The 22,253-nt window shown below is 38.2% G+C and overlaps 1 protein-coding gene across 1 annotated transcript in view; it reads right to left on the bottom strand.

Moving 5' to 3' along the window:
* The window catches only part of LOC123247594 (dimethylaniline monooxygenase [N-oxide-forming] 2-like), a 53,495-nt gene extending 35,875 nt beyond the window's left edge, over window positions 1-17,620 (bottom strand). The window contains exons 1-2 of the mRNA XM_044676536.1: window positions 17,548-17,620; window positions 17,077-17,214 (exon numbers count right to left, since the gene is read on the bottom strand). Of these exons, the coding sequence (XP_044532471.1) occupies window positions 17,077-17,208 (132 nt within the window). The 5' untranslated portion in view covers window positions 17,209-17,214; window positions 17,548-17,620. The remainder of the gene's footprint in view (window positions 1-17,076; window positions 17,215-17,547) is intronic.
* Window positions 17,621-22,253: the final 4,633 nt, after the last annotated feature.

The raw sequence follows: 22,253 nt of genomic DNA, 5'->3' as shown, positions 1-22,253 counted from the left end.
ATTAATTTCAGTGTAGCATCCTAATGAAGGCAGACCACAATCCCATTAGACACATTAGAGTTTAAGGTTCTTTTAGGAGCTAATTCACTTTTGTATTCTCCTGCCTCTCAGATACTCTGTAAAGATTTATCGAATGAATAAACTAACAAATGGACACTACATTTCTAGAGATGGTGGTCACAAGATTAAACCAGTCCAGAGGAGAAGGGTAACCAACATGATTTTAAGGGTAGTTAAAATCATTTCATCTGAGGAAAGGCTGAAGAAGAGAGAAGTACTTAACTTAGAGAAGACTCGGAGCATTAGTGAAGTCTTAAAGTATTTGAAGGTCTGTCATCTAGAAGAATTAGACTAATTAGGATCTGTAATTAGGATCAGGTATCAGATATAATTGGGGTGGAATTTACAAGGAATTTTACAAGGAATTACAAGGAATTTATTATCAGATGTAATTAGGGTGGAATTTACAAGGAAGTACATTTTGGCTCAGTAGATACAATAACTTTGTAATAATTGTAGTGATTATTACACTGCTTAAACTTCTACAGGAAGCCTTTCCCAACCCCTCTTAATTCTGGTGCCTTTCCTCTATTATTTCCCCTTTGTCTAGTATATAACTTGCTTTGCATATATTGTATGTTGTCTCCATCTTTAGATCTTAAGTTCTTTGAGGGCAGAGACTATCTTTTGCCTCTTTTTGTATCCTGAGGGCTTAGCAAGGTACCCTGCACATAGTAGGAATTCAATGAATATTTATTGCTTGATAGACCTAAATAAAATAAGCATATAATTATAACAATTATGGTAGTTAGACCTTCCTAACAAATGGAATTGTTAATTATTATTACTTTTTTAAAGACTATTCTGATTTTGTCTGGGCTAGAAGGGCAGAGATTACTCAAGGACCTGATTCTACTACTCATCCATAATAAGTTCCATTTCTGATCTGGGTTGGTTCTTTTAGATACAGTTGGTGATGGTCTAGGGTCTGGAATGCTTGAGTTCAAATTTAGCCTCAGACACTTTCTAGCTGTATAACCCTAGACAAGTTGCTTAACCTGTCTGGTTCAATTCCTTTAACTGCAAAATTGGGATAATAATAGAACCTACCTACCAGGGCTCTTGTGAGGATCAAATGAGATATTTGTAAAGTGCTTAGTAAAATGCCTGGCATATATCAGGGACTTAGTAAATCCTTCCTTCTATTCTTCCTCTTGGGGGCTCAATCTAAGAATGTTGATAACTAGGTTCCCAGGTGACTTAACCTCATAAACTCATGAGCTCAAGAGATCTACCAGCCTCAGACTAAATGAGATTACTAGCATGCCATCATGCCTGAACACAAATGAAATAACTTGATAAGTGGTAAGCCTCCCATCACTAAAAGTGAAGGCTGATTTTTCAGGAGTGATATAGAAGGAAGTACTTAGTAGGTTAGAAACTAGATTAGACAACTGCTAATTAGGTTCCCTTCAACTTTTAGACTATTTTTAAGCAGATAGTAAACATATCAGGCATCATTAAGTAATTGTTTTTAATATTAGTCCACACAATACTATTATATGTTAGTGAAAAGCTGTGTTTTACACCCCAAAGAGCTCAGGTGATTAGGTTATAAGATTTCTTACTTTATCTCTTGAAACTTGTCTTTTTACTCACTGTTTGCTCTTCTTGGATGCTGTCTCTCCTGTAATCCACCTCCTTCCCATTTTTCTTTCAAGGCTCACCTCAAATCCTATTTTTTTCCTTTAAGAAATCTTTCCTAGTTCTCTACACTGCTAATGTCTTCCCTCTGAGATTACTTTCTATTTATACTATATTTATAGTGTATGTACAGCTATTTGCATATTGTCTTTGTAATTCAAATACAAGATCCTTCTGGGCAGGAAACATAATTTTACTTTTTTTTTTTTTTTGGTGCCATTAATGCTTAGTACAATGTTGACTGCATTTAATAATAAATTAATGAATAAAGTAAATAATAATGATGATAAGTGCTTATTGGTTGACTAACAGAAGTCAATTCAGTTTCTTCACAAAGTATAATATATTGTTGCTGTTCAGTCATTTAGTTATATCTGACTCTTCCTGACCCCATGGACCATAGCATGCCAGGCTCTTTTATCCCACCTCTAGACTCTTGAAGTCTGTCTAAGCACATGTTCATTGCTACTAAGATGCTCTCTATCCATCTGACCCTCTGATATCCCCTCCTTCTTTAACCTTCAGTTTTTTCCAGCATCAGAGTCTTTTCCAATGAATTCTGTGGTTCCATTATGTGACCAAAGTATTAAATGCTTCAGTTTCAGTTTCTGAACTTCCAGTGAATAGTCTGAATTAATTTCCTTAAGTACTGATTGATTTGATCTCCTTGCAGTCTAAGGAACTCTGAAAAGTCTTTTCCAGCACCATAATTTGAAAGTATCTGTTCTGTGATACTCAGCTTTCCTTATTGTCCAACTCTCACAGCCATACGTTGTTAATGGAAAAACCATAACTGTTATGATATGGAAAAACTGGATCTTTGTTGACAAGATGATGTATTTGATTTTTTTATGCCATCCAGACTGACCATAGATTTCCTATTAAGAAGTAAGGACCGGGGGCAGCTGGGTAGCTAAGTGGATTGAGAGACAGGCCTAGAGACAGGAGGTCCTAGGCTCAAATCCGGCCTCAGACACTTCCCAGCTGTGTGACCCTGGGCGAGTCACTTGACCCCCATTGCCTACCCTTACCACTCTTCCACCTATAAGTCAATACACAGAAGTTAAGGGTTTAAAATAAAAAAAAAGAAAGAAGTCAGGACCTTTTCATTTCATGGCTGTGACAACCATCTGCAATGTTCTTTGAGTCCAAGTATAAAAAACCGAACACTGCTTCTATTTATTTTCCCTATATTTGCCAGGAAGTGACAAGATCAGTTGTCAAAAATCTTAATTTTTTTTTAGTTTTAAACTTTAAGCCAATTTTTACACTCTCCTCTTATACTTTCATCAAAAGACTTCTTAATTCTTCTCCACTTTCTATCATCAAAGTGGTATCATCTGCATATCTGAGATTGCTGACATTTCTCCCATCAACCTTAATATCATTTTATGATTCATCCAGACTGGCATTTTGTATGATGTACTTTACATATAAGTTTAATAAATAAAGTAAAAATATACAGCCATATCACACTTATTTCTGAGCCTTGAACTTATCATTTGCATCATGTTCAATTCTGTTGTTTCTTGACTTGTATACTAGTTCCTTAGGACACAAGTAAGATGATCCAGTACTCCAATCTCTTTGAAGACTTGTCACATTTTGTTGTGATGCACACAGTCATAGGCTTTAGTATAGTCAATGAGTTAGAAGTAGATGTTTTTCTGGAATTTCTTTGCTTTTTTCCACAATCCAGTGAGTGTTGGCAATTTGGTCTCTAATTCCTCTGCTTCTTTGAAAACTAGCCTGCTCTTCTGGTAATTCTTGGTTCACATATTGCTGAAGCTTACTTTGCAGAATTTTAAGCACAATGAAGAAGTCAGCTATTATAGATAATCCCCAATTTTGGTAACCAGAATTCAAAATGATAATTCACATGTAGTCTAACCAGGATAGAAAACTTTGAGCTGGATATCATACTTCTATTACACAACTTTGTTTCCCATAAAATGAGCATTGTGCCTGGCACCCAGTAGCTGCTAAATGATAGTAATAGGTTGCATTTATACAAAGATATAAGGTTTTCAAAGCACTTTACACATGTTGTCTTATTTGATCCTCAAACAATGCTATTATCATCCCTATTTTACGAATTAGCAAGTTAAGGCTGAGATAGTTTGTCTTATTCAGGGTCTCACAACTAGTAATTATCTGAGATAGGATTAGAAGCCAGGTCTTCTTGAATTTTAAGTCCAGCATACATCCACTGTTCCTCTGCCTCTGATAAGGAATGAAAGGAGGAAAGAAAAGAAAGTTCCTTGCAACAACCTCCAGAGGTAGGTGATGTTATTCTTCTCATTTTATAGTTGATGAAACTAAGACATATAGAGTTAAATGACTTGTCCAGGGTCACACAGATAGTATGTGTCTGAAACTGGATTTGAAGTCAGGTCTTCCTGACTGTACCACCTATCTGATGCTATGAACATTGTTTACAAGATACTTTTATATCACTGACCTCATAGGTGGATCATGATAGATCAGTATAATTTTTTTATAGTTCATTTCTGTTTCTTTTTATTATTATGATTATTTATTAAAATTCTTACCTTCCATCTTGTTTTTTTGCAACTATGCCATTGTATCAGGCTATTTATTGTCTGTCATAGATTTGACTTACCTTACCCAATAAGTTGTTCTTTATCTCCTTCCAATCATATCTAGACTAATGAGTTCAGTTTTGGACACACACCAAAGGACTGACATAATAGTAGAAGGACCAAGATGTCATATGCAGATCATTTGAAAGGATTGGATATGTTTAGTCTGGAGAATGAAGATTTCAGAGGAACATGAAAGCTGTTTCCAAATATTTGGAGGGCTGCCATGTGGAAGAGTGAGTCAGTTTGTTCCATTTGGTCTCAGAGGGGAAGAACATAGGCCAATCAATCCACAAACATTTATAAGCACCTAATATGTGCCAGATATTGACCCATGGATGGAAGTGATAAGAAGTTTAAATACAAGGAAATATTGAATAGCAACTAATGCTGTCCTGATTCATAGGATCATGGCTTTAGAGTTGGAAGGAATCTGGGAGACCATCTGGGCCATGCCCTTTACTTTACATATGAGAAAACTGAGGACCAAAGAGGTTGATGATGTGGTAGGGTCACAGAGATAGTTTGAACAAGGATGGGGAAAGGATTCAAACTCAGTTCCTGTGATTCTTTTCAAATGACATGGGCTACAAGAAGGCAAAAGATGATCTACAAAGAAAATCAGACCAGAAGGAGAAGGATGACCAAAAAGCCAGGGATGAAATTAAGTCTTTAAAAAATAGGACTTAACAACTAGAATCAAATGACTTTACGAGGCAGCAAGAATATATAAAACGAAAATTAAAAAAAATGAAAAATTTGAGGAAAATATGAAACACCTCATTGATTCAACCAAAGATCTGGAGAACAGAGCTAGAAGAGACAATATAAGAATTATTGGTTTACTGGAACATCATGACAAAAGAAAAAGTTTAGACATCATCCTACAAGAAATTATCAGAGAAAACTGCCCTGACATTCTCGAACAAGAGGGAAAAGTGGAAATTGAGGGAATCCACAGATCATCTCCTATATTTAATCCACAACTGACAACTTCCAGGAATATTAGAGCCAAATTAAAAAACTCATCATGTAGTATTTCCCTGTCACCAGAGGAGTTGAAGCAATGGTTTGAATTAGCAGAAGATTAATGGGATTTGTCTTTCAATTAGAGGTTGTACTAGATGATATCTAAGATGCCTTGCATTTTTAAGATTTTATAAAATATGACTCATAAACTCTATTAGCTTTATATAAATTGTTTGAATATTAAAATGAAAACCAAATTAATCAGGTTGGAGGCCATGAAAAAAGGAAGAAGGCAATATAGTAATCAAGAACAATGAATTTGGAATCAGAAGACAAGAGTATGCGTACTGGTTGTGCTACTAATCTGTATGAACTTCAGTTTTGTGAGACTCTGTTTCCTCATCTGTAAAATGAGAAGCTTGGACTAGAGTTCTCTAAAAGTCCTTTTTAGAGTGAAATCCTATGAATGGTTCTTTTATGGTTATTTTTCAGTAGTAGTTAGTCATGTCTGACTCTTTGTGACCCCATGTGGGGTTTTCTTGGAGAAGATACTGAAGTGGTTTGCCATTTCCTTCTCCAGCTCATTTTACAGATAAGGAAATTGAGGCAAACCATTAGATGACTTGCCCTCAATCTCATAGCTAGTAAATGTCTGAGGTCAGATTTGGACTCTGGAAGATGAGTCTTCCTGATTCCAAGCCTGGCATTGTATCCATAGTGCCACCTACCTGCCCCAATCAATAGTTGTACCATCTGCTTACTTTTTGGGCAAACTCTGCCCATTCAAAATAAAGGGTGAGTGATAGTTAATCTCACTACAGTCCCTGGGTACCAGCAACAAGTTGATGAGTTAGCATGAAATGGAGCAAGGGAATGGAAATAGTAAGGATTTATGTTGGCATCTCACCTGGTAGCAGTCTGCTGAGATATATGCTCAACAAAAACCCACTAGAGGGCACTAGAATCTCTGATAAGATCTCTTGGGTTGACTTTGAGAAAGTCCCTTTTTTAGACTTGAAGTGTTTATCATCATGATTAAAATGTTGGGTGTTACAGAAAGATTTTAAAAAAATAAACAACTGCTACCTACTTAACAGTAAGGCCAGGAAACCTTTGCTCTCATCCAGATTTATGAAGCATATTGTAGATTAAAATGCTTTCCTAATAGAAGCCTTTTGTGGAAGGTTATAGAAGCATTATTACCCTCATTTTGGAAAAGAGAAAAAGCTAGAAGAAATTAAGGAATTTACTTGCAGTCACAAAATAAGGGTTTTTTTTTTGTATATGTAAAATGTTGTATAAAGGCTGACATAATGGAAGACATTTCTAGTGGTGTAATTTCAGACCTCAGGGACAATCTAATAGGGAAAACTAAATTCTTCTCAAATTAGATGGCATACATGATGATTTGCAAGGTTATCTATCTTGTCTCCTTTCTAGAAAGTCCATTCCTGATGAAAATTTAATTGCCAGCAAAAAAAAAAAAAGTAAGATTTTTTTTGTTTTTGTTTTAACTTGATCAGAAGGTAAGTAGATGGTATAGTGGGTAGTGTTGGAATAACTGAGCTCAGATCCTGCCTCAGCCACCTACTAGGTGTGTGACTTTAGACAAGTCATTTCTCTTGTCTGCCTCAGTTTTCTCATCTATATAATGGGATAACAATTGTATCTATCTTATTCATTAGATCTAATGAAGTATTATTTGTAAAGTGGTTCCCAAGTGTTAAAGTTCTTTATAAATGCTAGCAATTATTACTGTTGATGTCTTCAAGTCAGTTTTTATTCAGTAAGTAAATAAATATTTATGTGCCAGGCACTGTGCTCAGTGCTTGGGATACAAAAAGAGGCAAAAGACAGTACCTGATCTCAAGAAGCTCACAATTGAATGGGAGAAATAACAAGAAAACAAATAAATGAGCTACATACCAGATGAATAGAAAATAATTAACAAAAGAAGACACTGGAATTAAGAGGACTTGGAGAAGACTTTCTGAAAAAGTCTTTTCTTCTTTCTTCTTCAACAGATTTTAGTTGGGAGTTAAAGGAAGGCAGAGAGGTCAGCAATGGTGATGAGGAAAAGTGTTCCAGGCATGGGAGAGAGCCAGAGAACATTCTCAGAGGATAGAGAGTGTCTTGTCTGTGGAACAGCCATAAAGTCATTGTCACTTGCTCAAAGGACATGTGGCAGGGAATGAAAACTAGAAAAGGGATGGTGATGGGACAGGTTACGGAGGGTTTGAATGCCAAACTCGGTATTTTGTATTTGATCCTGGAGGAGAATGGGAGCTACTGGAGTTCATTCAGTAGCACTAAACTGAATAGGACTGAACTTTGGGAAAAATCACTTAGGTGACTGAATGGAGAATGACTTGGAGTGGGGAGATATTTAAGTCAAGCAGACTCACTAGCAGACTATTATAATGGTCTAGGGCTAGGCACATGATGATGAGGACCTGCCCTAGTAGTGGCAGTGGCAGAGAGCAAAAGGGGACATATTTACGTACTATTGCAAAGGTAGAATTGATAGGACTTGGCAATGGCTTGGATACAAGGGGTGGGGGGTGGGAAAAGAATCCAGGATGACACCTAGATTATAAGCTTAGGGGCCTGGAGGTGTTATATTGGTATATTAGAGAAATGATAGTATAGATGGAGGAGGGATTGTATGCCTAGGCCTAAGCTAGTTGTAGTTAGTGAGGGAGAAAGCACACTCTCCTCTCCTAGTTGTTGATACAATCTATGTCTCTCCTCCCTGACAAGCTTGGTTGGATAAGCTTGTCAGTTATCCCCTTTCTAACAGTTTGTCCAGGCAGGGAACCCCTCAGAGGCTGTGTGGATGGTTAACTTCTCTAGGTCCCAACCTGAGGTTGGATTAGTTGATGATGAGGGCTATTGAGTAGCTACTCAATACTGGATAATGGTATAATCTGACTGCTATTGATCTCCCCTTCCCAAGGGCTTTGGTATAATCCCCACTCAGGAAAGGTACTTGATGGTAAACACTGTATTTAAATCTATTATTGGGGTTAGGAAATAAGGGACTGGATTGAGGATTTAGGAACCCTGTTGCTAATTAACTAGGCTAATGATCAAGGTCTGTAGATTGCTAGGTTCAGTAGGAACTGGAGGTTCTTCACCCTCTCTGACCTGACTTGGCCACAGCCAAGCCAGAGATTAGGGAAGGCTATTTGATGAACTTGATTGATGATATCAGTAAACTCTCTCAGCTATGTCACAATGATAGTGATTGCTCTCTAACTCTCTCAGTAAGATAACAGGTTACAGGTTTCAGGCCTACCCTTCACTCTTCACCTCCCACCTTCCCAAGTCCCTGCTCCAATCTGAGCCCTCTTTGCCTTGTCACTTGGGGGTAATTTATAGGGCTGGGGCCAACTGCTTTTTGCCCTTGGCTCACAGCACCTGGGGACATTCCGAGGTTCTCAACTGCCGGACCTGTCATTCAAAGTGGCATTCATCTTGTCCCAGATAATCATTTCAACAAAGGATGATGATTGCCTTGACAGTATTAGGTTAGGTTTATGGCCTCTTGGGTACTGTGGCTGTGGAATGATAATACACTCAGATAGACATACTCTGGGGTCATCTTTGTTCCAGAACTATGGACCTTCTACATCTTCTGTATCAATAAGTGCCACCAAGTCCCCTCAAGACTCATTTGGGAAGGTTTTCATGAAATTGAATGTTTTTATGAGCCAGCACCAATTGGGAAAAAGTCACTCCCTTCCCAAATTCCATCCGAACAAAGCAAAAAACACCTATTTCGCTTTACAGCTCTTCTCCATCCCCAACCAAGTTGGCTTGTGGTATGTGTGTGTGTACCATTAGGTATCCACATTTTAAAAAATCTTTTCATGCTTATATTTAGTTTTAAGAAACACAGATTCCTAGGCCTGAAAATAGGCTTCTGCCTTGTATGAAGAGTCTTCCTCAGGCCCGGTGGGTTTGCTATGTTTGTGTTACATATTATAATTATAAAAACAGCCACCCAAAGGTTCATGAGTAGGGACTCATGACCAATGGCATGTTGGGTGATCTGATATAGAGGGATTGGGGCACTCCTTAGCTCAAGAGGTACTATCCTTCTGCTATACTCAATCAAGCCTGGATCTGAGGAGCTTTAGCAGTGCTCTTCGTAGCTTTCTTGTTGCCCCTTATTCATAGGATGAAGGACAGAGATTGGCCAAAGCTGTATTGATTCTTTTGATCAGCTCAGACCTGGTGGTGGAAGTCCTCAGTCCTGAGGGAGCTGGAAATGCATAAATGAGGAGGCTGATGGGGTAGGCACAAGTAAAGAGGGAGGGATGGACTCCCATTTCCCCCATTTGAGATTAGATTTGGCCTGGACCCAAAGCTCATTTCCAGCTTTCTTGTTTTGGCCTTCTATGCCAGGAACTGGGCAGTCTAAAAGCTCCATGAGTCAATTCTCTCTCCAAGGGATCCAACTCTTCCTCCTCTTGGTTGGGAGTGGGGTGGAAAGGAGCAGGGGTGAAGAGGGCTCTATAGAGTTGCTCTATGACCCCAGTTAGCATCTGAATTTTGTAATCTATATTTTTAACTTTTATGAACATTTGAGTTGGCAGAAGAGCCTTCCAATGTCTAATGATGGTATAAAGGTGACTGTAGATTCTTCCAGGCTCTGATAGGTTTTACCATGCAAGAAGGGTGATGAAATGTGTGACTGAGTCTGAGGACCAGCCAAAGTAAGTATGGAGGGACTCCTAACCAGAGGGCCACTCACCAGATGGTTCATCTTTTTTGGCCACAGCTTCTGGCAAATACAATCTACTGAAGTGTGAAGAGAGTGGAATGTGCTAATGAAGGAAGTACCTGTGCCAATGCTATCTCACATCTTTCGAAGTGAGTCATCTTAGTTCCAGAAAAACAAGTAAGCTTTGCCTCTGCTCCTTTGGGCTAGAGAAATGATATAAGAGGCCAAAAGCTATAGGACTACTGAGACTGCTAAGCAAGTGTCCAGGAAGAAATGAAGGCACAAGGTCTCCCCAGTTCTCTAGGGCCAAGACAAGCAGGGAAATTAGCCTTTCATTGTCACTCCTTTCTATGGAACCTAATTTTGGTTCTTTTACCTGAGAAAAGTGGTGTAAGCTCTGTTTTCAGCCTAAGCCAAACTTTAAGAAATGGAAGGAGACAATAAGGTGGCTCAGTGGGTAGAGTAAGTTCAAATCTTGCCTTGGACACTTGGTAGCTGTGTGATACTGAGCAAACCAGTTAATCTCTGTTTGCCTTAGTGAGGAGAAAAAAGTAAACCACTCCAGTATCTTTGTCAAGAAAATCCCCCCAACAGCATCCTTCATGGGGTCATGAAGAGTCAGACATGACCAAATAACAATGTCTTATCTAAAGAGTCAGTTCTCTCACTCTTAGTACTATTGTGAGGAAGATTAGGTAGTAATTAATTAAGTATTAAGGATGTACCTAGCAAGAAGGGCTGGAGCTGGAACATTCCAAAATGGAATGAAGGAGCAGGAAGAAGTGGCTTGTGCCCTGAGAGAGTCTCCATTAGGGGTTGGCACAAACTGTTGTTAGCCCTGGGAGATCTCAGAGTAAAGGACACCCTGCATCCTGATTTCCCTGAGATCCTGTGTGGTGGTGGTTTCTAACAAGAGGACAAGAATTACAGAGCAGCACCAGGTGGAGGAGAAGTTTGGGATCTGGTGGACAGCATATCAAGCACACTCACTCTACTTGGTACCTTGGACCATTTTGGCTTTTGACATCCTGAGATCATCTGTGGATAACCGTGAGAACCCTCAAAGCCACCCTCAGCCCCTTAGCTGTGCTGGTCAAGCCTGGTAGGAACCAGGTTTGATGCAGCCTCCCAGAGACTCCATTATTGCTCCTTTGGCCCTGTCTGCTAGATCACTAAGATTAGAGTAGAGAAGTCCTCCCCTTGCCCTGCGGTTTTGCCCTTTAGGATTTAAGTATAGCAATCCCTTTCCCACCTTTTAGTTGAACATAATTAAAACTGCTAAAACCTTTACCTTACCTGTTGATTCCATAAACCCCAGCCTAGGGTGAGCTGGGTGACAGTTGAGGCCAACTGCCATTCCTGTGTTAAACCAGTGAACTCTGGTCTCCCTGTCCCAGTCCTGTCTCTCCTTCAACCCAGTGTGTGTGCCCACAATCATTTAGATTTATTGTAACATCCCTGGTGCCTCCATTATCTTTTTCACAGTTCACAGGAGAATTGTGGTAGGGGTGGGAGAGGTAGAAACCTTTATAGTTATGCTGCCTATCTGCCATGATGCCTTTAGGATGCTACATATCATCAAGAGAAATGGTCAAGGGAATGGGAAAGGGAATGGGAATGGAGAAGAGTCTTCCTTCTTAGAAGCTATGGTTTACCAGCCAAGGCAGGGACTCTCTGCATCCATACTGCTATCAAAATGCTGTTTCTAGTCTCAGTCTACTCTGTGCTAAGCATGCAATGATCCACTCAGTGGCCTTGGGCTTCCTCTCTGGGGATCATAGAATACTTTGAAGAGAGGATCACATCTTGTGCTCTTGATCAATCGGGCTCTACCATGCCTGACCTGGCCTTGTTCTTTCCACTCAAGGCAGGGTCCTATCCCAACAACAACAGGGGCTCTCATTCATCTTTATAGTCCACTCAGATGATCCATGCCCCATCATGGTTCCCCTTACTGAATGGCACAACTGGGCCCTAAGACCAGATGATTCTACTTCTAAATATTCACTGCCCCTAACTATAAATATATTGGCGGTATGGCTACAGTTAATGTGAGTCTAAATAAATGAGAGTACTTGAAAAGAAAAAAAGAGAGACAGTAATAGAGAAGTTTGGAGGGGAGAAGGTTTAGGAGGAAAGATAATGAGTTCAGTTTTGTATATGTTGAGTTTAAGAGGTCTATTGGACATGCAGTTAGAAAGGTGAAACTGGAGGTGAGGCAGAGAGGTTAGGACAGGAAAGGAAGATATGAGAATCATTATCATAGATATGGTAGTTAAATCCAGGGTAGTTGATGAAATTACCAAGTGAAGTAGTATTGAGGGAGTAGAGAAAAGGGTCCAGGACAAAACTCTGGGAGACACTTATGGTTAGAGGATGTGACCTGGTTGAAGAATAAACAAAAGAGAGAGTTCTGCTCTGTCCCCCTTCTCCTATAACCCCTCCAAAGAGAACCCACTGGATTGCCAAACAGGAAATAATAAAAGGTGCCAGTAATCCTTCATTATCGAATTCAAATTTAATAATGAAATCTCTTAGGATCAAAAATTATCCTGATTGAATTCCATGATATCTCCTTAAGTAGGTCAAGAATAAGGATTGCATTGTTACATAGATTTCCTTGTCCAAATATTAAAGCAGGGATGATGCTCATCCTCCTACTCTTTTTAATATCAGTCCAGGAGCAATCCAACTTGCATTCAATTGTTCAGCAAGCCAATGCTATGTGGAAATTAAAATAAACAAACAAAAAACAAAAAAACAACCCTCCTCTACAACAATTGACTGATGTCCCTGGAGAACATAGAGTGAAAGATATTTTCCTCCCTACATGGCATAGTGCCAGGCATAGAGTCAGGAAGACTCCTCTTCCTGAGTTCAAATGTGGCCTCAGACGTTTACTAGCTGTGTGACCCTGGGCAATCCCGTTGGTCTCAGTTTCTTCCTCTGCAAAATGAGTTGAAGAAGGCAATGGCAAATTACTCCAGTATGTTTTCCAAGAAAATCCTAAATGGGGTCATGAAGAGTCAGACATAACTGAAAATAACTGAACAAGAGCAGCCCCTCAAAGTAGAGAGGCAGGAGACTACAAGGGCAGAATGGTGCATACATTTTTGTCAGATGCAGTCACCTCATTGGATGCTTTTGCTTATTATTACTTTTTTTTTGTCAAAAGATAAAATTTAGTTTTGACAAGAGAAGGGTAGGGGAAAGTTAGGAGAGTGTCAATCTTCTGTTTGAAAAATAGATACAAGACATCACAAAAACATTTTTTTAAAGAAAAAGTTAAGGCAGCACAATGGATAGATTCCCCACACCTAGAGTTGGGAGTACTTGGGTTCAGATTCAGCTGTAGATTCTTCCTAGCTGTATGACTCTGGCCAAGTCACTTAACCCCAATTGTCTAGCTCTTACCTCTTTTCTATCTTGGAATCAATTAGTATTGATTCCAAGACAGAATACAAGAGTTAAAGAACCCCAAGAATATAATGAAATAACAATTTATAAAATGGATCAAATGTGGTAAAGTGCTTTACGAATAACCAGTACTTAATAAATATTTGTTGAATTGTAAAAGGAAAAAAACCACCCTTTTTTCTTGCCAAAAAAGAAGTAATTAACCCCCTCCTTTAGAATCAGAGGAAATTTCAGAAATATCAAGGGTGAGACAGTTTTGAGTTGTTCTGAGACAGTCTGGTTTGGGAAAAGTGAAAGGAAATGCAAGCTAATAACTACCAGAAGGAGAATGTATTTTGTTTGGCCATTTTAACAAACCTTATGGTTTATGTCTTGTCTCAGATAATTAATTGCACAATAATAACACCTGCTCCCCAGGGTTGATATGAGGATAAAATAAGAAAATATTTAGAAAGAGATTATTTGTCATATTAGTTGTCATCTATGTTGTTGGTCTTGTTTGTGAGTTCTTAGACAGAAGCAGGGAGTAGGTTGTGTGTTTAATTTTCTATGGATAGCAGACAGTACAAGCCAAAGAAAAGAAGCCACATCTGTCTAAGCAGAGTAGCTCCAAGGGTTTGTATTAGAAATAATCTTTGGGTCAATAACAAGGGTGTATTGAATAGGTTTTGTTTGATTTTGTTTTTTTTTTTTTTAAAAACCCTTACCTTATGTCTTAGAATTGAGACTAAGCATTGGTTCCAAGGCAGAAGAACAGCTTTAAGGGCTAGGCAATTAGAGTTAAGTGACTTGTCCAGGGTCACACAGATAGGAAGTATCTGAGGTTGGATTTGAACCCAAGATTTCCTGTCCAGGCCTGGCTCTCTATCTACTGAGCCCCTTAGCCATTTCTTACTTGGTTTTTAGAACTACATCTTTATTAACTGTCTGGAGAGGAAAAAATAAATATATACAAATATATATATTTACAAAAATATATATACACACACAAAATATATATATTCTGAACCTTTTCCTATTCTACCTAGCATATATTAGGGGTCTACTACATACAGGGCACTGTAGTAGGTGGTGAGGATGCAGACGAGATAAAAAAGATTATTCCTAACCCCCCAGAAGCTGAGTCTGCTAGAATGTGATGTCTATGTTCTATGAGGGAGTTCTACATAAAACCAAGCCTTTACTTCTGATCTTGGCATCATCTGTAACATTTAAGCAAGATAAAACATGTATATACTGAAAAAGCCATTTCTATCCATTTCAGAGCTCAGATGATTAATTGGCAAGTATATTCTAATTTAATTGCATTTTATTACTCCTTATCTATTTTTCTTAGGAGAACCTTGCCAGATAGTCAGGGTGGATGCTATTATCTCCATTTTACAGATGAGGAAATGGCCTCAAGGAGGTTAAGGAATTTGTCCAAGACTATACAAGTAATAAATGACAGAAATGGGATCAGGGCCCAGAACTTCTGACTTATTTTAGTGAACTCCACTGTTTATGGCTTCCTGAGCAATTCTTTAAAAAATGCATTTAGCTGGTAGCAGCTGGTTGGCTCAGTGGATTAAGAGCCAGACCTAGAGATGGAAGATCCTGGGTTCAAGTCTAGCCTCACATACTTCCTAGCTGCGGGACCATGGGTAAATCACCTAACCCTAACTGCCTAGCCCTTATCTCTCTTCTGCCTTAGACCTAATACTTGTAGCAATTCTAAGAGAGAAGGTAAGGGTTTAAAAAATGCATTTAGCAAATTATTCCCTGAGGAAAGACATTAATCAGCAAAAAACAACCTTAATGAGCATGTGGAGTCAATGGACTGGGTTGGATTCTTATGTCTTTATTACTGCATGATTTAGGGCAAATCATTTACCCTGTAAAATGGAGTTCTATTAGATAATCTGTAAGGTCTCCCCCAGCACTAAGTCATATGATTTATCAGAGAAAAATCCAATTATAATAATACTGGTTTAACTGTATTAAATCCATCAAAACTATTGGTTGATAATTTTCTGAAAAAAAAAGAATTTAAAAGAATTATCACTTTGTTTGAATAAAAGTCATTTGTATACTAGTGAAGTTGTATGAATACTTTTTAATTACAGGTTCATTGAGACTCCCAGAATCTTAGAGATTCTTAGAGATGGGGCAGCTAGGTGCTACAGTGGATAAAGCACTGGGTTTGGAATCAGGAAGACCTAAGTTCCTAACTAGCCTCAGATGTGTACTAGCTTTGTGACCCTGGGCAAGTCATTTAACCTTGTTTTCCCCAATTTTATCATCTATAAAATGAATTGGAAATGGCAAGCCACTCCGGTGTTTTTGCCAAAAACCTCAAATGGGGTCAAAAAGAGTTGGGCAAGACTGAAAAACACTGAACAACAGCAAAAAAGAGATTGGCACAGAGATCTACTGGTAAATGTTTAACAACTAGCTCTCCCAGTACAGCACACTTTTAAATTTTAATTTGCATTATAAACATTTTCTTAAGTCTATGCAATCAACAAAACAATAAATCAAGGCTTGACTTTTGGCACTTAATTTCTGAGGTCTAAGTGCTCGCACTGAAAATTTAACAATTGAGTCTTAAAAGACAGTTCTTATTGGCTCCAGGAACACCTCTGGTTGTGAGGAACTTCTAGTCCAAATCATACTTATTTAGAAGTCTATGCCACAGAGCATTCAGAGGTGACTGTGCCACCTTCCCTTGAAGACTACTAGTGGGGGGTAAATCCACTAGTTCCTGAGACAGTTCATTTTGCTTATTCATAGCTTTAATTATTAAACCGAGTCCTTTGTTATCTCATTGAAATCCGTATCTCATTAACTTCCATACATTCTATCCTAAATTATATCCTATTCATATATAATTAGGATATAAAAAATATCCTAAAAAATCTGATTCTAAAATTTCCCTCTGGGACCAAGCAGAATAAATGCAACCCTTCCTCCAGTAACAGCTCTTCAAACTTTTGCTGAGTTTTCAGACTTCCTTTATTTCTTCTAATTATCCAGATTAATCCACCTGAGCTTCTGATCTGAAAGGAAATGTGGTTAGGCTGCAACATGAACAGTTCTTGATGAAGTCATCTGACTATTAATGATCACCAACATCTGGTTGAATTCCTACCTGAAGCAAACATCCATCTCTCCCGAGATATTAAGTGATTTGCTTAAATGTTCATCACTACGTCAGAGGTGGGACTTGAACCTAAATCTTCTTGATTGCTAAGACCATCTAGCTAACCATTTTACCACTGTAGACACGGTCATTCTTCACTTTGTTGTGGAGGAAAGTGAGGCACGAGAGATCAAATCATAGTAAAATAAGATAATCTACTTCTTGAAGACCTGTCAGAGATTGGAAACCTACTACCTTCTTCTTCACTTTGAGTCCAAGTCAGATGTAGGCTATGCTCTGTTGCTGGACTCATAGCCCTTTGCTAACTTGTCTCGTCTATGTGAGGTGACTTGGATAGTTGGAAAATCTTGAACCCCTGGAGCTGCATTTTAAAATCTACAGGCTGGAAATTAGTTAAGTGTTGAAAAGAAGTCTGCCTTGCAAAATCTTCTATAAGGGTCAGTCATGAGAAGGAATCCACCTACCAACAGGCAACCCACTCCACACTTAGTGAGCCACGAATGGCCACTTACCTTGAATCTCCACAACCCCCCTATGTCTTCAGTCCTCTCAAAGCAAGTAGGCTGAAGTCCCTCATCCAGGCAGCACTTCAGAGAGATCAGCCCACTCACCCCAGCTCCAATGACGGCCACATTCTTTGCCATGGTCTCCTATGTCAACAGGTGGATCAAAGAGAGCCTCTTAAAAGTGTGCAAGTGCATCACTGGGATGCTTTAACTGTTGAGACTTTAGTACCCCTGCTGTATCCCAAACCCTGAGCTCTCCCTGGAGAAACTTAGTTGCTAAGCTAAGTCTTTTGTTGTATGCATTGTTTACAGGACACAGATTTAAAACTGGAGAGAAGAACTTCCCAAGTATTCATTAGCGTGAATAGGGACAGGAGCCAAAGCTCCAAAGGCTTATTTTTCTTCTTTCTCCTCCCCACTTCCACCTCCTCCACACCCATCGAGCTCCTTGCTTTGAGAAATGGGCATCATTTTTACCTCTGGTCCTCTCCTTTCCTTGCTCTAGCTGGAAGGAGCTGCTCTCTCCTTTGTCCAGAGTGCCGAGTGACAGGCAGCCAAAATCATTTTAAGAGTATGAAGAGCATTTGAGAAGTGGGAGGAAATGCTCGCCCCTCCTCCAGCATCTTGCTTACCAGGCTCTGCCTGCTCGAATTAAACAAGGGGCTGGTCACCTACGATAAGAGGGCGCTGGAACCTACCGTGGCATGAACCCATCCCAGGCATTTAAGAGCTTCTGGGCTGATGATAACATTATATGTTGGACATGTTTTCTAGTTTCCAGCCAAATGCTTTCACATTGATTGCCTTCCACGATCTTCGCAACAAATGATGAGATATACGGGTTTGGTATATGTACATGTATGTTTATTTTTCTAGGTGTGCAATGATTATATAGATTTATACACATAAACATATGTGAATATTGGGGCATCTGTGATTTCATTCGGTAGGCAATTCCAGGGGAGGAAATTCCCTCCTCTGATGCAGAGAAACACCTGCTTTCCAACTTTTAGTACTAGAAAGTTGCCTGAGGAACTAAGATGTTAAGGTACTGGCTCAGGGTGAGTCATGTTGGACCTGAACACAGGTATCCTGACTCTGAGGCCATCTATCCACTAAATAAGGGTGTTATTATTCCTCATTTGGCACCTGAGGAAATTGAAGCTTGAAGAGGAATAATCTTGATAACTAGTATTAATAACAATAAATTAATATATTACGTGAATATGATATATATTAGTAAAATAGAGTTATGCTAGTATTTTTTGTAGAGCTTTAAGGTTTGCAAAGTGCTTTACAGATATCATCTCATTTGATGATCACAATAATCCTCTGAAGTAGAAGCTATTGTTATTTCTTTTTTTCAGGTGAGGAAACTGAGACAGCCAGCCATTGACTTACTTGCCATAATTTGAACTCAGGTCTTCCTGACTCTAAGTCCAGAGGTCTATCCACTTTACTTCTTAATTAATTTTCTCTGTTTTAAGCAATATGTGTCTTGTTTCATAGCATGATGAACACAGAAATATGTTCATTATGTGATGATATATGTATAACCTATATCATATTATCAGTCTTCCTGGGGAGGGAGAAATTAATAATTTGATAAATTTATTAATTAATAATTTGATAAAGTAATTATCAAGAACTGGTGGAGGGACTGGACTCAAAATAGTATTGTTAATGGTTGAACATCAGCATGGGAGGAAAGACTCCGTGGAGTAAATACTGCAAGGATCTTTCCTTGACCCTTTGCTTTCTGTGTGTGTGTGTGTGTGTGTGTGTGTGTGTGTGTGTGTGTGTGTGTGTGTGTGTTTTAACATTTTTATCAATGCCTTGGATAAGGAAATATGCTTTATATTCATCCACTTTGCATATGACACAAAGATGAGATGGATATTTAACATGCTGATTCATGGAAGCAGGTTTCAAAAAGATCAGGCCAGGGTACAGTACTGGGCTGAATTAAAAAAAAAGATGAAATTCAATATAGGTAAATATTGACTTGAGTATTAAAAAAATCAACTTCTGAATTATAAAATTGAAGGAAGTATGGTTAAATAGAAGTGGCTGTGAAAAAGATCTGTGGCATGTAGTGGGCTTTAAGATCAATAGCAGACAGTAATATTGGTAATGCACCAAAATGGTATCAAAATGTTAATGTAAAACTAACACCAGTTTGGGGTAAAATAGCTTCCAGGAATGGGGTGAGAGGAGGGTGATAGTCTCATTGTTTCCTACCTTTCTCAGGCCTTAGCTAAAACATTATATTCAGTTCTTAGGAGCACAGTTTGAGAAAGACAGGAAAACTTATGAAGAGATAGAAAACATTGTGAAATGTAAAATGGATATTTTTAATACATTTAATAGAAATTTTTTTGTACAAATAAAATTCGTATAGTCAAGATTAGAAGGAAAGCAATGTTAGGAAAAAATTATCTGAACAGTTTCTTGGATAGAAGTCTCATATCTAAAGAATATAAACATTTTGTCAAATATAAAAGATGAGCCATTCCCCAACTGATAGTCAAAAAGATATGAATAGTTTAGTCAAAACTATATTTAATGGTAAGAAAAAATGCTCTAAATCATTATTGATTAGTGAAATGCAAATCAAAACAACTCTCAGATATCATTTCATGCCTATCAGATTGGCTAAAATGATAAAGAGAAAAAAGACAGATATTGGAGAGAATGAGGAAAGATAGAGACACTAATACACTGTTGGTAGAACTGGGAGTTGATTCAGCTATTGTGGCGAGCAGTTTGGAATTACACTCAAAGAGTTACAAAACTATATGTATCTTTTGACCTAATAATATCACTATAACATTTATTTCCTTAGATGATCAAAGGAAAAGAATCTATGTTCTAAAATATTTATAGCAGTTCTCTTTGTGTTAGCAAATGTGAATGTGAAATCCCATACATACTCTTTATGATTGTGGTATTGCATTTTATATATTCCATAATTCTGTAATATTCTATAGCTATTTTGTACTGACATTGCCCTGTCCCTCCCAACCCACCCCCAACCCCCATGCTAGCTGGCTAAGCTGTACATCTTTCTCATCTGCTCTGGGGTGACACTGGGCGAAAGACTTGGGTTTAATCCACAGGCTTCTGCCTCATAACTGTTCAGAACAGTTTATCTTTATGTTGATCTCTGCTGAATCAGCATAGCATGCAATACATTCATGCTAAAGGTGGAGGTTATGTCAGTGGCATGACTGACCACTGTAGGGGACAAAATACAGGACCAAGACATACTGGACAATTTACTTGAGTTGGAGAGCACTTTATTACTGTATGAGGCTATATAAGAGGTCCCCTCTCAAAGCTCAAGGTCTTTGGTTCCTAACCAGAGTCTGGCTTTATTGTGAGATTGACCCTCTCTCAAGAAACCTATTTCTTTTTGGTTTGGAGACTTTATTTTATTTTTGGCATCTCAGCTAATAAGTTTCTGCCACACAAAGAATTGGAAGCTGAAAGGATGTCCATCTACTGGGGAATGGCTGAACAAGTTGCTATATGTGATTATAATGAGTGTGCAATAAGAAATGACAAACAAGATGCTCACAAAAATCCTGGAAAGACTTCTATGAAGTGACACAAAGTGAAGTGAGAAGAATCAGAAAAGTGTTGTGCTCATTAAGAGTAATAATATATGATGATCAATTGGGAATTGCAACTATTATCAACAAGGAAAGGATCTAAAACTACAAGGGATCCATGAGAAAAAAGGATATTCACCACCATAGAAGGAACAGATGGAATTCAAATGCAGATTAAAATATAGCATTCTTCACTTTACTTCCTTCATTAATTATCTATCCAGTAAAACTGAATATTATCCATTAGGGAAAAATGGATATTTAATGAAATAGAGAGTTTTTAAGTATTATTGATGAAAAGACTAGAGTTGAATAGAAAATTTGACTTTCAAATACAAGACTTAAGAGAAGCATAAAAAGGTAAACCTGGAAGAGATCCCTTAAAGGATTGAATTTGGTTCAACTGTTTACATTCCTGTATGGGAAGATGATACTTGTAACTCTTAAGAACTTATTGGGGCAGTTAGGGTAAATATACATAGAGAGAATGCATGTGTGTGAATTGACTATGATAGGATGATTTTAAAAAAGAAAGGATGAGAAAGAAGGATGCACTTGGAGAAAGGGGATAAATTATCTTACATAAAGAGGCACAAAAGGAAGATCTTTTATGCAGTATAAGGGAAGATGAATGACAGACTGTGCTTGAATCTTATTCCCTTTGGAACTGGCTGAAAGAGGTAATAACATATATACTCAATTTGGTATAGAAATCTATCTTGCCTGTTAGGGAAGTAAGAGGAAAGGGGAATAAAAGAGGGGAGGTGCAGATAAAAAAGGGAAGGTGGATGAGGGTCAGGGAGTCAGAAGCAAAATAGACCTTTGAGAAGGGACAGGATGAAAGGATAGAGAGACTGAAGGATAAGTAGGTGGCAAAATAGGATGGAAGGAAATACACAGTAATCATAACTATAAAATATTAATGTAAAATGGAAGTAAAAATTAAAACAACTCTGGGGTAACCCCTCACACCAATTATATTGGCTAATATGACTGAAAAGGAAAATGACAGATGTTGGAGGGGATGTGAGAAAATTGGGACTCTAATGCACTGTTGGTGGAGTTGTGAACTGATCCAATTATTCTGGAGAGCAATTTGGAACTTAGCCCAAAAGGTTATAGAACTGTGTAAACCCTTGACCCAGAATTATCATTACCAGGTCTGTCTGTCCCCCAAGAAAAAACTTATAGGGTCTGAATGCAGACTGCAACACTTAAAAATTATTTCTTTTTTTGACTTCATTTATAATAGGAACTCCCAGATTAGGACACTAACTATAAAAAATGCAGATCAACCTCTTCTTATCCATTTATAGTCTTAGGGATTTGCCTAGAGCATTGAGACAAGTTACTTACCCAGGGACCTATAGCCAAATCAATATAGCCTATAATAGCCAGTGTCAAAGTCAAGTCTTGAACTCATTTTCTTAGATTCAAGGCAGTTTCACTGTTTTCTATACCATGCAGACAAAATAAAGTGATTGACACATGTTAAAACATTATAGCAATATTTGCTATTATTAATTCTAAATTATAATCTACAGCATAATTATCTGTGGGGTCTATGGG

Source organism: Gracilinanus agilis, chromosome 4 (genome assembly GCF_016433145.1).
Source record: "Gracilinanus agilis isolate LMUSP501 chromosome 4, AgileGrace, whole genome shotgun sequence".
Classification (NCBI taxonomy): domain Eukaryota; kingdom Metazoa; phylum Chordata; class Mammalia; order Didelphimorphia; family Didelphidae; genus Gracilinanus; species Gracilinanus agilis.
This window is presented reverse-complemented; position numbering and strand designations above follow the sequence as displayed.